Source organism: Eulemur rufifrons, chromosome 16 (genome assembly GCF_041146395.1).
Source record: "Eulemur rufifrons isolate Redbay chromosome 16, OSU_ERuf_1, whole genome shotgun sequence".
NCBI lineage: Eukaryota > Metazoa > Chordata > Mammalia > Primates > Lemuridae > Eulemur > Eulemur rufifrons.
Window position 1 is genome coordinate 38,246,960 of NC_090998.1, and position 13,565 is coordinate 38,260,524.

The 13,565-nt window shown below is 55.5% G+C and overlaps 1 protein-coding gene across 1 annotated transcript in view; it reads right to left on the minus strand.

Annotated features, from left to right (window-relative positions):
• Positions 1–12,469, minus strand: part of KMT2D (lysine methyltransferase 2D) — a 39,833-nt gene extending 27,364 nt beyond the window's left edge. The window contains exons 1-14 of the mRNA XM_069489591.1: positions 11,306–12,469; positions 6,864–6,949; positions 6,478–6,604; positions 6,082–6,305; positions 5,867–5,976; positions 5,517–5,679; positions 5,020–5,185; positions 4,805–4,919; positions 4,502–4,659; positions 4,151–4,296; positions 2,366–4,012; positions 1,178–2,271; positions 611–724; positions 150–260 (exon numbers count right to left, since the gene is read on the minus strand). Of these exons, the coding sequence (XP_069345692.1) occupies positions 150–260; positions 611–724; positions 1,178–2,271; positions 2,366–4,012; positions 4,151–4,296; positions 4,502–4,659; positions 4,805–4,919; positions 5,020–5,185; positions 5,517–5,679; positions 5,867–5,976; positions 6,082–6,305; positions 6,478–6,604; positions 6,864–6,912 (4,224 nt within the window). The 5' untranslated portion in view covers positions 6,913–6,949; positions 11,306–12,469. The remainder of the gene's footprint in view (positions 1–149; positions 261–610; positions 725–1,177; positions 2,272–2,365; positions 4,013–4,150; positions 4,297–4,501; positions 4,660–4,804; positions 4,920–5,019; positions 5,186–5,516; positions 5,680–5,866; positions 5,977–6,081; positions 6,306–6,477; positions 6,605–6,863; positions 6,950–11,305) is intronic.
• Positions 12,470–13,565: the final 1,096 nt, after the last annotated feature.

The window sequence follows — 13,565 nt, forward strand, 5'->3', positions numbered from 1 at the left end:
ATCCTAAGTCACTATCTGTTTTCTCATTAGGTGGGTATCCCCAGAAGTAGGTCCCTGGTTTTCCCCATCTACCCTCTCACCAAAACACAATGTTTAGTTCGCCATTGTCTCACTGCTGATGACGGGGCTACACCAGTCGAGTATAGTACCTGCATTAGAACAAATTTGTCTGTGTTGGAGAAGAGAACCACGGTATTTTGCATGGTGTCATCGTCTTCTTCTTCTTCCTCCTTGCTGGGAGAGCTATCAATATCAGCAACCTTAAAGGCAGAGAGTTGTGGAATGTGAGGTAGATAAATCTGCCCCCAACTAAGCTACTTCCCTCTTTGGTGTTGGGGGAAAGAAGTATGAACCCCTGGCTAAGATGAAGGCCAGAAGCCAGAACTAAAAGGCAAAAGGACACCCCAGCTCCCAAACTGAGCCACAGCCTGATGACAGACATTTCAGAAAAGCCTGGGGGCCAAATGGACAGACATATAGACATAGCCTGATGGGCCCGAGGTCAGCAGGCAGGTAGGCAAGCCTGCAAGGGATTGGCAAGATTCAAAGGGTGTTTAATTTTGAAAGGACCATCTGAAGCATGCTTGGGGGATGGGAGGCCTCTCCTTACTACCAGAGTCTCAATGGAAGAAGCAGTTGATTTTAGCCGGGCCCGTCCTCTCCCACGTCCTCCATGTGCTCCTCCACGAGGCCGGCGCCTTCCTGGGAAACTACTGCTGCGACCCTGAAAGGAAAGGGGACAATTGCAGGGGCAAGTCAAGAGCTAGTGTGTTGGGTTCACAGGCTTGGAGGGAAGAAAAGAAATGAATGGACAGAATGACAGGTAATAAAGCTCAGGAGTCCCACTCAAGGCAGGGGAAAAAGCCAAGCTTCCAGATTATCAACAATTAGGTAGCTCTGGCCAAAATCCATTGTCCCCTCCCTAGGAGTGGCCAACATGAGACACAGAGAAAAAACAGTGGACCAGAGCCAAGTTGCTGGTCCCAATTTTATTACTGAGTGACCACGAACCTGGGACCTGGGCATTTGTCCCCTCTATGTATTAATATTCTCCTTAATAGTTGGACTAGACAGAGGATCCCAGAGTCTAGGATTCAATAGGCCAGGTGAGGAGGTACAAGTGACACAAGACAGTGGTATAACTTTGACCACACTCAGTGGCTGGAGAGCCCCTCACCTGTTTGATGCGGGAACGGGCTGGGGAGCTGCGCCGCCTCCCCTTCTCCCCATCGGCTTTGCCTCCGCTGATAGCTGTCCCAGCATCACACAATAGTGAGTCATCAGTCTCTGGCAGCGAGTCAGTACAGAGCCGTAGGGAGCCCTCATCTCGGGCTGGGCTAACATCCGTAGAGACCCCTAGCTCCATGGATAGGGAGCCACCCCCCTCAGGGTCAGGAGAGCCCAGCAGGGGCTCTGAGCCAGGAAAACTGGCACTGGCATCGCCCTGGCTCAGATTAGAGATCTCATTAACAATGTCGGATTTGATGAGAGTGGGTGGTGTGGGGGCCACTGGTGCACGTGGCTCCTCCTGTTCTTCACAGGGTGAGCTCTGCCCTGCTGCCTGCTTGCATTCGGGGCCATAGACCTCCATAGGGGTCACAGGGGCCAGCTCCTCAGGGTCCAGGAGCACAGGGGAACCTTTAAGTTCAATAGCCAAACTGCCAGGAGTCTGCCCAGCCTCTGGCTGTGAACCAGGAGCATCAATCCCATCCAGAGGGGGTGTGTCTTCCCCCAGGCCAGAAAAGTCATCCAGGGCTGGGGCAGGGCTGGGGGCAGGGCAGGACAGGTCCCCCATAGGGGAGAGGAGAGGACTGGTGGCACTGGGTTCTAAGGCTGGACACTCGGGTTCTGGGACTTTCTCAGTCTCCATCTCATGTGACTCAGCCTCATCTGAGATTTCTACTGCTTTCCCTATGGGACTCAATGGGGAGGGCATGGACAGTGGCAGAGCAGGAGGGGAGTTTTGAGGAGCCAGGGAATGCTGAAGGAGTGGAGAACACCGAGGGGGAAGGGGCTCCATCAGGATGGGAGAAGCCAGTTCCATTGGGGAGCCTGGAGATGGGGGAAGGATCATAGGGGGAACAGGCTCGGGGTCAGTGCAGTTAGCTTCTGGTGGAGGGCTGATGGGTGTTTCCAAAATGGGGGCAGCCAATGGTGACTCAGGGTCACTGTCCCCTTTGGCACCAAAGGGGTACTCTAACTCCCCCAAAGGAGACAGGGCTGGCGGGGCCACAGCTGTGATAATGGGTGAGAGTGGAGGAGGAAGAGGATCTGGAGGGAAAGAGAAAAAGAGAAGCCCTTAGATTAGATGTGCCATAAAGAGTTAAGACTGCTCCAGAGTAAGAGGGCACTAACATTCCCTTACCTGGTGGCATCAGCTGAGGTGACAAGGATGGCTCCCCAGATGGGGACAAGGGCAGCTCCTCAGGCAGAGGTGACAGAGGTGGTTCCCCAGGCTCGGACAGGGCCGGTTCTCCAAGCAAGGGGGATAAGGGTGGCTCCCCAGGTGGGGGGAACAAGGGTAACTCCTCAGGTGTGGGGCATTGGCCTGGCTCCTCCACAGGCTCTTCAGGCTGAGGGGACAGATGCGGTTCCTCAGGCCGAGCGGACAGGCGCAGTTCCTCAGGTTGAGGCGACAGGCGCGGTTCCTCAGGCCGAGGGGACAGGCGCGGTTTCTCAGGCCGAGGGGACAGGCACGGTTCCTCAGGCCGAGGGGACAGGTGCGGTTCCTCAGGCTGAGGGGACAGGTGCGGTTCCTCAGACTGGGGGGACAGGTGTGGCTCCTCAGACTGGGGGGACAGGTGTGGCTCCTCAGGCACAGGGGATAGGTGCAGCTCCTCAGTCTGGGGGGACACGCGCAGCTCCTCAGGCTGAGGGGACAGGTGTGGTTCCGCAGGCCAGGGTGACAAGCGTGGCTCCTCAGGCACAGGGGATAGGCGCAGCTCCTCAGGCTGAGGGGACAGATGCGGCTCTTCAGGCTGGGGGGACAAGTGCGGCTCCTCGGGCCGGAGAGTTGGATGAGGCTCCTCAGGTTGGGGGCAGAGATGTGGCTCCTCAGGCAGTGGTGACAGGGGTGACTCCTCCAGTGGCAGGGACATGAGCGAGTCCTCCGGTGGCGGGGAAGCAGGTAAGTCTTCAGGTGGTGGGGATGTGGGTGAGTCCTCAGGTGGTGGGGATAAGCGTGAAGCCTCAGGTGGAGGGGACCTGGGAGACTCTTCAGGCGGTGGGGATAGAGGAGATTCCTCAGGCGGTGGGGACAGGCGTGACACTTCAGGCAGGGGGGATAAGTGTGACACCTCTGCCAGAAGGGACAGGTGTGATACCTCAGGTGGGGGGGACATAGGTGAGTCTTCAGGTGGTGGGGACATGGGTGAGTCCTCAGGTGGTGGGGACAGGCGTGATGCCTCGGGTGGTGGGGAGAGGGGAGACTCCTCAGGTGGAGGGGACAGAGGAGACTCTTCAAATGGTGGGAACAGACGAGACGCTTCAGGTGGCGGAGACATGGGTGACTCTTCAGGTGGAGGGGACATGGGTGACTCCTCAGGTGGTGGAGACAGGCGAGATGCTTCCGGCGGCGGGGAAGTGGGCAATTCCTCAGGTGGGGGGGACAAGGGAGATTCCTCAAATGGTGGGGACAAGTGTGATGCTTCAGGTGGTGGGGACAGGGGCGTCTCAAGCGCAGGAGATGGGGGTGACTCTTCTGGTGGAGAGAAGGGCAACTCCTCCGGTGGAGAAAAAGGTGATGACTCAGGTGGGGGAGACAGAGGAGACTCCTCAGGCGGTGGAGAGAGCGGCGATTCCTCTGACGGTGGAGACAGGTGCAATGCCTCTGGTGGTGGGGATGCAGGTGATTCCTCGGGTGGTGGGGACAGGCGCGACGCTTCAGGTGGTGGGGATGTGGGTGATTCCTCAGGTGGTGGGGACAGGGGCGACTCCTCAGGTGGGGGCAGCAGTGGCATCTCCTCATTTAGGGGGACCTCCAACTGGGGCTCAAGTTGGACCCCTGCTCTCCCTGTAGACACAACACACTATGCTCCTACCTAGCTCCGATCTACTCCACAGAAAGCACAGGGTTTGGGGCAAAGCAGAAACTGTCTCTTGCCACAGAATGAAAGGGGATTAATTTCAGGGACCCTCAAACCCTACTCACCTAGTGGTTTGGCTTCACATTGCAGGGGCCCCGGTTCCTTGGGTTGCATAGAGGTCACGTGCCCACCCTTTGGCTGCCCTTGGCATGCAACGTACAGAGCATCGGGCTCATCAGTGGGGGTATCGCCAGGCTCTGGGGGTGAAAATCTGCAGAGGGTACAGGGGAGCAGGCACTGTGGCTCTCACCAGCTAACAGCTCCTAGAGAGCACACTGGGGCAAGGCATGAACGCTGTGGACGGTATTGCCCACCTTAGGGCTCCCCTTTCGGAGTCCACTGGATGCAACATGGCCCCTGCCAACCTCAGTCCTTCTGACCCCCTGTCCCAATCTCATCCAGTCCACACCACTTACCTGCTACAGACAGGGGGATGCTGCTCAGCAACAGAACTGATAGGCTGATCTCCCTGGGCTTTGTGACAGCGGTGACAGAGCGAGTAGTTCTCAAACCACTCAGAGTTGGGATTCAGCTCTGCTGAGCTTGCCCCACAGGCCCGGCATACCCGGCATGCCTAGGGGAAGAGAGCAGGCAAAACAGGCATTGGTCAGGCAGACAGCAAAGACTGGAGAACACAGGACTTGTCATGACAGAGGAACTCTGGGGATGTTGCAGGATGCAGAATTAGGGAGAGTAAGGCAGAATCAGGGTACACTCACCTTGCACTTCCAAGAGTGAGCAGGCAGTTCCTCCATGGGTGGTTTTAGGCAGAAGGTATGGTATCCTCTGTCACACGTCTCACAGACCAACATCTTAGAATCGTTCCCAGGTTTCCTGCGAAGGCACAGAGAACATTACAGTGTTTTCCCTGCCCTGGTGTTCAACCCTAACCTGTGCTTTGCCTAAGGCTTCGCTCCTGCCCTTCCGTTCTTACCTGCACGCTTGGCACACTTTGCAATCAGGACACTGCCAGCCAGCACGCTTTCGGGCAGTCAGAGCAGTGTCCAGGCAGGCCCCGTGATAGTGATGCCCACAGCTGGTACAGAAGAACAGGTCACACAATTCCCCCGGCCCCTCACATACTGTACAGCGAGCCTCCTCTGCAGTGGGAAGACAGACAGCACAGGCCAGCTATGGATTCCTTGCAAGACTCAGCACAGTGCTGTATACATAACAGGCACTCCATGGACACAGAATGAATGAATGACAGTTACTGTCTGCCCAATATACGCCAGACACTGTTCTAGGCACTGTAGATACCACAGTAAATGAGATAGGCAAAGCCCCTGTGCTCACAAAGTTCATATCTATTTTAGTGGGGCAGACTGACAGTATATAATTACAGACTTTGATGAGTGCTCCACAGACTACGAAATCCAAGGCACACTTGGTCCCTCATTTGCCCTGCATCCAAAGGGCAGGACTTCTCACCCAGATGTGCAGCCCCCTCACTGTGCTCCGGGCATAGCAGCTGCAGTGTTTTCATGGATAAGAAGGAACCGCTGGCAGTCGCGCAGGGGAAGTGGTAAAGCCGTGGACATCCGGGTGAGCGGCAAGGGATGGAGGCACCGAGCCTGGTGCAGTGGGAGCAGCGCTGCCAGGGTAGAGACAATGCCTCAGTGCCAGCCAGCTCTCTCCAGAGAACCAGTTCAGGCACAGCTCTGCCCCAGTATGCCCACTATCCGTCTCTATCTTGACTCTCAGAAGCCCACCAGCTGTGCCTATCCCCTGCAAGCCCAGGCCTGTCCTTCACCTATGCAATCCCCTGGCCCCAGCCCCACCTGTGAGATCCCTGAGAAGATGGCCTTGTCCACACCACATAGTTCTGGGCCCTCCTGTCCCCATACGCCTGCTGACCACACAGCACACCAATGGTGAGCCCAACAGGACCCTTTACAGGTGGGAAAGAGAAAGGAAAGAGTTAACAAAAAGGTGATCGTTGGCTCAGGACTACCCAGTCCCTACCCCATTTCCTGCCCCTTGTCCCCTCACTTACCTCCAGGTTCTCCTAGGTGGGCAGGTGTAAGGCCCTCAGGGAAACCAATCTGTGATAGGTCCTCACTGGGCAGCACCGCCTCATTGGGCCCTGGGTTCCCCCCAGGGGACAACACTGGACACCGGGGCCAATCAAATGGCAACTCAAAGCGCCGTAGTTCCCGCTGCCCATGCAGACTGGGCTCCCCGCAGTTACAGAGAGCACAACGCCGCACTGGACCCCCACTGTGGACACACAAGCATCAGCACCATGCCAGGCCCCTGCCGACCCCATGATTTGGCACACCCATGCTCCCCAAACACTCATTTTCCTAAATCCTCTTCCTTTAAAGCCCCAGACTTTCAAATCAAATCCTCAGGTGCCCTTATGTATCCTCATTTTCCCCAGACAAGTTACCTGCAGTCCTGGGGAGGCTCCTGAAGCCTGGGACTCCCAGAACTGGGGACAGAAACCTCTCCCACATATGGGTTGGGAAGGTCTGGCTCAGTGGCACCTGGGTCCTCAGAGGCTGTGGGTCCATCGGCTGATGAACAAACAGAGCAGCATGTGTCAGCCATCATCCCCTATTCAATACTAAGTCCCCTCAACAGACCCGTGAGATTATCCAAAACCCTCAGTGGACCACAGTGATGGCATTTAGACTTTTGTCTCAAAGAACAAAGTCCTTCAATTACTTGTCTATTACACAGACTTAGCCCATGTCCCTGTGCCAGGACCAAAAATCTAAGGTTGCCCATGAAGAGCAGAAGGCTGAAAGCAAACCCAGGATTTGTCCTACTCACCTGCTGATTCTGAATCTTTATCCTCACCAGGCGACTTCTGGCTGTCCATCCCTCTCTCCGACTGGGCAGGGCCCTCTCGGGGAGACCTGTTGGTGCCAAGAGAGATATCTGTATGTCTATTAAGTCTCTCCCCAGTAAGCACTTTTCCCAGAATTCCAAGGAGAAGGCAGCTAATAACATCCAGATCCTACAGCCAGAGCAAAGCCATACCTACAAACTCTTATACTAATGGCAAGGAAAGTCATTCTCCCTAACCCTTAAACCCACTGCCTACTTTCTCCCCAGATAAACACATACCCTCTTCTCCCACTCTGGAGTCTCAGGGGGATTCATTCCACTTTCCCACTTCCAGCCTCCTCTGTACGAGTTCACAGGGCAACAGCACCCAACTACAAGCACATTCAATTTACACCTAGTACCGCCCTTTGCCTCACCTCTGAGTTCCTGGCTTCTGGTGGGCCCTATCCTGTGGGCTTTTTCCTCAGGTCTCAAGTAAGCTACCATTCTAGAGGCCTGCCAGTGCCATCCCAGGGGTAGTCACATCCCAGGAAGTCTGCGTCCACCCACAATCCCTCTCCCAGAGGCAGAGTCTGGGGTCTTGCAAGAGATAGAACACACTATTGAAACTAAAGCCTAGCTTTAGATCTCCCCCATCTCCACTGGTTTCAACCAGGACATCCTAATCACAACTGAAGAAACTCCCCAGTTTCCACCTACTTCCAACCCAAATCCAGGTCAGGCCCACCCCTGGCCCCTGCCCTAACTGAGCTCAGAGTCTCACCCAGCCTGAAGGCCTCAGGTCGTTGCCCTTAGCAACACCAACTGCCCTTCCTCTTCAGATGCCCCTAGTAGTTAACAGAAGTGGACCTTAAGAGTTACTGAGCATGTGTAGTCAGGCCTGAGACTAAGCATGCTGGGAGTTGTAGTCTCAGGAAGCACACTGCCACTTGGAGGAGTTCTAAACGGGGCAGGACAGAGCAGAGCAGAGCAGAGCAGCTTCCTTCCTCTTCCGTCAAGCAGGGTTTCCACACACATGGGGGCAGGGGAAAATAACGGTCCCCTTTCCCTCCTAAGATATGCATGCCTGTACCACAGCCAAATGAAACACACTAAAGTTATCCCAAAAAAGCTGAGACCCACACCCTTGGGTGTACATTCCTAGACCTCAGAGGGAACTAAGCATAGTGCAAAAAAAAAGAAAAAAAAGAGTAGTAAAGAACAAAGTACGGAGGTGAGGAATAGGAAAAGGATCCTATAGAAGAAGGGAAAAAGGAATAAGTGCCAGCAGCTCTTAGAAGTGTAGACCCTTTCTCTTAATCAGAGAAAGAATATACAGTGTTCCTAGAGAAGGGGGTGGCAAGGTGGGGGAAATCTCTAAAACAGAACTCTAAATAATAAAAGTTTGAGAAATTCATCTCTCACCTTTTCCATTCCTCTTGTTTAATCAGAGTGATTAAACCACACCAACCTTAGTAAGAACAACCCTCTCCTCCCCAACTGGAAGGCAAATACCCCAGTCAGCCACTTAGGGCTGAATGACTGGAGCAAATGAGCCCGGGTAACCCTCAGAGGTGCCCAAGATTGGTAAATCAATTCCCCAAGAACCTCAATATCAGTCCTCCTTCCCTGAATTCACACTTCATTTCCAGATATTGGCTATGCCCCTCCTGAGACATGTCACAGGAAAGGAAATTACTTTTCTCCCTAACACTCTCAGAATACACTAGCTAGGGAAAGTAAAGCATCACCTGATACCTATCATCTCCATTCCCAAACCATCTCTCTTTCCCACACCTGCCACACACACCCCTACACCTGAAAGGAAAGCAGGGTGGGTCATCTGGTTGGCTCACAGAAAAGCTGCTCTGGAACTTTGAGGAGCCCTTAGAAGCCACCTATGTGAAGTAGGAGTTGGAGGTGAGGGCACCAGCCAGGTCTCTTTCTATTTTGTCATTCACAACCCGACCACACCCAGAAGGTCCTAGGGGCCCTCAAAGTTTTCTAATTGTTTGCATCTTACTATGTCTTACCACCACATGCCCCCAAAGATCCTCCACCCCCTCTGCTCTGAAAGTTGAGGCCAAAGCAGTAAGAAATAAAAAGCAACAATGATAATACAGTGGGTAGGAGGAGGACTGCCTCATACAAGGCCAGAGGGGCAAATTCCTCAGCCCTCCCCCGAGCGCAGCCCTCTCAGGCTGGTAAGGCTGGTACTCCTCAAAAAGGTACAGAAACCACCTTCATCCGGCCTTGAGAGACAGAGTACCAACATCCTCCAAAGCCAGAGCCCCATTCATGGGACCATGGAAAATGAGAGATCAAGAAGCAAAGAGAAAAATATCCTCCAAACTGTATCAAAATGAATCTAGCACCTCCAAGAAGTCTGAGCCCTCAATCCCTATCTCTCATCCCTGCAGTCCAGCACTTGCACCTCAATGCTTACACCCACAGTTATCAGGCCCCTGAACATATCTAACCAAATAAAGACCACAGGTTCCCCCATCCTATTATTCACAGCCATTAAACACACACACATATATATACATATATATGTGCACATACACACACACACACACACACACACACATATCCCCCAAGGGTTTTTCCCTGGATCTATACTGGGCCAGAGCCTGGTCAGGCTTCCTCTAGGGAACTAGAGATCCCAGAGAGCAAGTAACAGATCTAAGGAGTGAAACTGTGCTAGCACCCCTTAGCCCTATGCCTAGGAGGCCCAAAACAGCAAGGAGGAAGGCAGGGATTTATCTCAACCCACTCTCCTCCCTCCTCCATCCCAGGCCAATAGCTTTCACTCCATTTTCCCAGCCAAGGGGGGAAATGGAGGCTTGGAGAGGTGTAAGGCTAAAGCAGGCCCTTGAGTGAACAGCTCTTCAGTAGGATTCAGGACTTCCTGGTTCCCAGCCTGAGAATCAAACCACACCCCTCCCCACCCCCATTTTGGGTCAGCCCTCCAAGATGGATCCGAATGGCAACACTGGTCCTGCAGACCCTCCACACTGTCCCTGGGTCATCCTGGGAGTAGCCATATCTAACAAGGTACAGTCCTACCTAAGGAGGTTGTTTGGGGCAGACATGAGGGACTCTCCATAGAACACAGGAGCAGAGGGCACAGTTGACAGCTCACCTCACTCTATCACCCCTGTGCCACCTCTCACCTCCCAGAAATCTTTCAAGGGCAAAACCCCTATTTTCCCTTCTCCAAGACCGGACTCAAAGAGATCCAGCATATGTATGTTCGAGGGGGTGAAGTGAGAGAGCAAAATGCCCCAGCCAAATCCCTGCTGGGCAACATGACAGGTGTGAGAGGGGCTGTCCCAGCCCAGAGCCCAGAGGCCTGAGGCATGAGGCTCATGCTGCACCCTTCATGCAGGCACATACACACCCCTTCTCCTCAATAGCTCCTGCCAGGGCTCAAAACACAGGCTTACAGCAGAAAGGAGCCCTGATCAAGTCATTTCTTCCCTCAAAGAGATAGAGGCCATCCTATTCTGCAGGGTTGGGGCAGGAACAGAGGACCAGTTAACATTCCCTGGTCAAAAAAAGGTTAGAGAGGGCTGGGAGGGGCTTGCAGGATTGATCAGGGACTCACAGGCAGCCAGCTCTCCACACTAGGCCCGGAGAAAGTGGGAGACAAAAGCCATTTTTTGCAGCCCACATTCTCAGGGAGCAAATCTCAACGGCCTCCTCTATAATCCCCTGGAGATTAGGTCCATCCCGAGAGGAGGGGAGGCAAAGCAGACTAAGACAGCACTAGGCCTCACTGAGGTCACTTTGCCAGGCAGGGGTAGTTTAAAGTTGAACAGCAGGGCCAGAGCTGCCCCCAGCCCCGCCTCCTTCTTGTCCCAGCCACCCCTTTCATCACACTAGTCAGTGTCCACACTCTCTCCTTTGCCTAGTGAAACAAGGCCTGGTGAAGGATCTAGGGTTCCTTGAGTTTCCCAGGGACTGCTTTGGGTGTTCAGCTGAGTAGGAACAACCTTTAAGTCCAACTGGCAGTAAGTCCGACCTGGCAGTGGCACCCTCCCCACCCCCCATCCCAAGCTGTCCTGTCCCAAGGCCCACAAGGAACCCTGGGGGGAGAAGCAGCAGCCAGGGATTGGTGCTGGCATCAGGGCCTGGGTCCTAGTTTAGTCAAGCTCCCCCCAACACAAAAATAAACAGGCAGAGAGGCTATCTGGCCAGCTTCCCAAACTCCTGTGGTTCTCTGAACCCCCAGTCTTTAAAGAGGCACACCCCAAGACACCAGGCCTCAGTTCTGCCCTGGTGACTGGCTCAGGTTCCCTTGACAGACCCTGCCAAAGGAACCCTCCGCAGCTCTGGCACCCCTTTCTCCAACCTAAAGGCCAGCTCCGGCCAAGATAGTCCATCTGGCTGTGCCCCCAGTCCAACCCTTTCTGGGCCTTGGCCGGGCGGACTTCACTCACCTCTTCACAGGGCGATCCAGAAATCCTCATCCGAGAACATGGCCAGAGCCCGGGCCGCTCCCCGACCTCCAACCGCCAGAGCGATCACAGCCGCCCCCCGCACGGGGGGGCTTAGGGGGGCCAAGAACGGTAAATCCAGGTCGGAGTGGCCACCCTACCCCCCCAAAAAAGCAAGAAGCCAAAGGAGGGGGTTCTCTGCCTCGGGTTCCAGCAGTTTAGGTTTCCATGGACAGCCCCAGGGCGGCGAATCCCGAGCGGACACAAAGAGAGCACCGGTGGCTTTGATCTTGGGCGAGCAGGCTCCGCATCCGCGTCGCCGGGCGGCCTCTCAGTCCTAGGGCCCGGCCAGCGCCCCGGCCGCCCGCGCCGGGCTCGGGCGGAACGTCGAGGCTCTCCAGATGGAACGTCGAGGCGCCTCCCCAGCAGCCCGGAAGGAATGCCGCGCCGCCCCGCGCCGGGCCCGGATGGAACGTGAAACCCTCACTGGAGCGCCGAGCCCCTCTCCCCGCCCGGGCCGGCGCCCCGGGGCCGCGCGAGCTACGGCGACGCGGAGCCGGCGGGGCCGCGGGGCTGAACCTGACACACACCCAGCAGCGCCGGGCTTCTCGACCCCAAGCGCTCACTCTCGGCGGCTTCGAGCCCCCCACCTTCTGCTCCCCCCGGGGAAGGGAGGAGGCTAGGTGGGCGAGGAAGAGGAAGGGGCGGGCGGTGCGAGCCCTCTGCCCGCTCCCCTCCGGCCGCTCCAGGCCCTGCGCTCGCCTCCCTTCCCCTCTGGCCTCGGGAGCTGCCCCGCCCCCGGCCTGGCCGGCTCTGGTCGGTGGCACCCCCTCGACCCCCGGCTGGCTGTGATCGCGGGAGGCCTAGAGGTGCATGGCCCAACCCCGGCTCCCGGCACCGGGGGGTCAGGAAACTGAGCGGAAAGTGGGGAACGAGGCAGCCATTTGCAACCGGAGAGGAAAGTAGTGCAGCGCGGCGCCGCTCCGCCTCCCCCCCTCCGCCTCCTGTTCGGCCGGTAGGGTGGTTCCTGCGAAGGGGCTATTTCCTGGCCCGAGATCTGGGCAGCGGTCGTGGAGATTCGTGAAGTCTCCGGCGCGAGATCCAGGGGGTCCTTTTGGCAAGGGAACCCCACTCGGGAAGGGGAGAAAGGAGAAGATGCGGCCCTATTTTGTGTTGGAGCGGAGCTGCGGAGGGATACTGCCCTCTCGGAGGAAAGGCTGTGACTCTGCAGTTCTACGCACACGCTGCGGGATCCCTCCGCCACGGGTTAACCCCGACTGCGCCGGACCGGCCGCTGTGCAGACACGTGGGAACGAAGCCCTCCTCCTCTTCGCCCGGGCCCTGAAACTGCCTCATTTACCTCCCAGGATGTGAAACTAGGACTCTGGCCACTTTCTAATTCCGTTCCCTTGCAATCATTGGTCCCTGAAACTCCAACTGCCCTCTTGCTTTGGTCAGGGGCAATCTTTCCCGGGAGGGGGATGGAAGAAGAGCCAGGAGATTGGCCGCTGCTCTGCATCCTGGGAACTGGAGTCCGCAAATGGAGAAAGTGAGGCACGGCTCCTGGCGCGCTGTAAAGGGTGGATTCTTGCCACGTTCGGGGGCCCGAAGAAAGGCGGACGAGTCCATGGTCGTTCCTTCTGGCTCCCAGACCCCTTCGTATCGAAGGACTGTGGGTGCCCACACCATCACCACACTCACCTCCCCATCAAAACATAAATGTAGAGCCTCCTTTCCTTTTCAGGGTGCTTCCACCCCCTCTTCGTCTTTCGGGATCTTCAGGACCTGTGTCCCTTTTTTGCTAAACTGAGGTAGCCTCGCTGCTGCTTGGCTGGAGTACTGTTACTCTTGACAAGATCCCAAGACACACTCCCTGCAGGTCCCTCCCCCCCCCCATAAGTCTGGATGAGAAGGAATTCGAATGCCTTTTCTACATTAGCTGTGCACATGGGCGGACAGGAAGACACAAACTAACTCTGTGCTAGATACTTTATATCTTCTCAGTTACGTTATGAATTACGGGGAATTATCTCCATATTACAGATGAAAACATTGAAGCTAAACTAGGTGAAATTGCCCACAGAACTACATCTAGCGGGAAGCTGATGATTTAAACCAAAGGCCATGTTTTTCCTAGGATTAAAAAAATACATTTTTATAAAGAGGCAGGCAAGTGAAGTCCAGGGCTAGTTTTGTGGGAAAGGGTTTACAGTGCTGTTCAACAGAACTTTCTGCAACTGTGGAAATGTACTCTATCTATGCT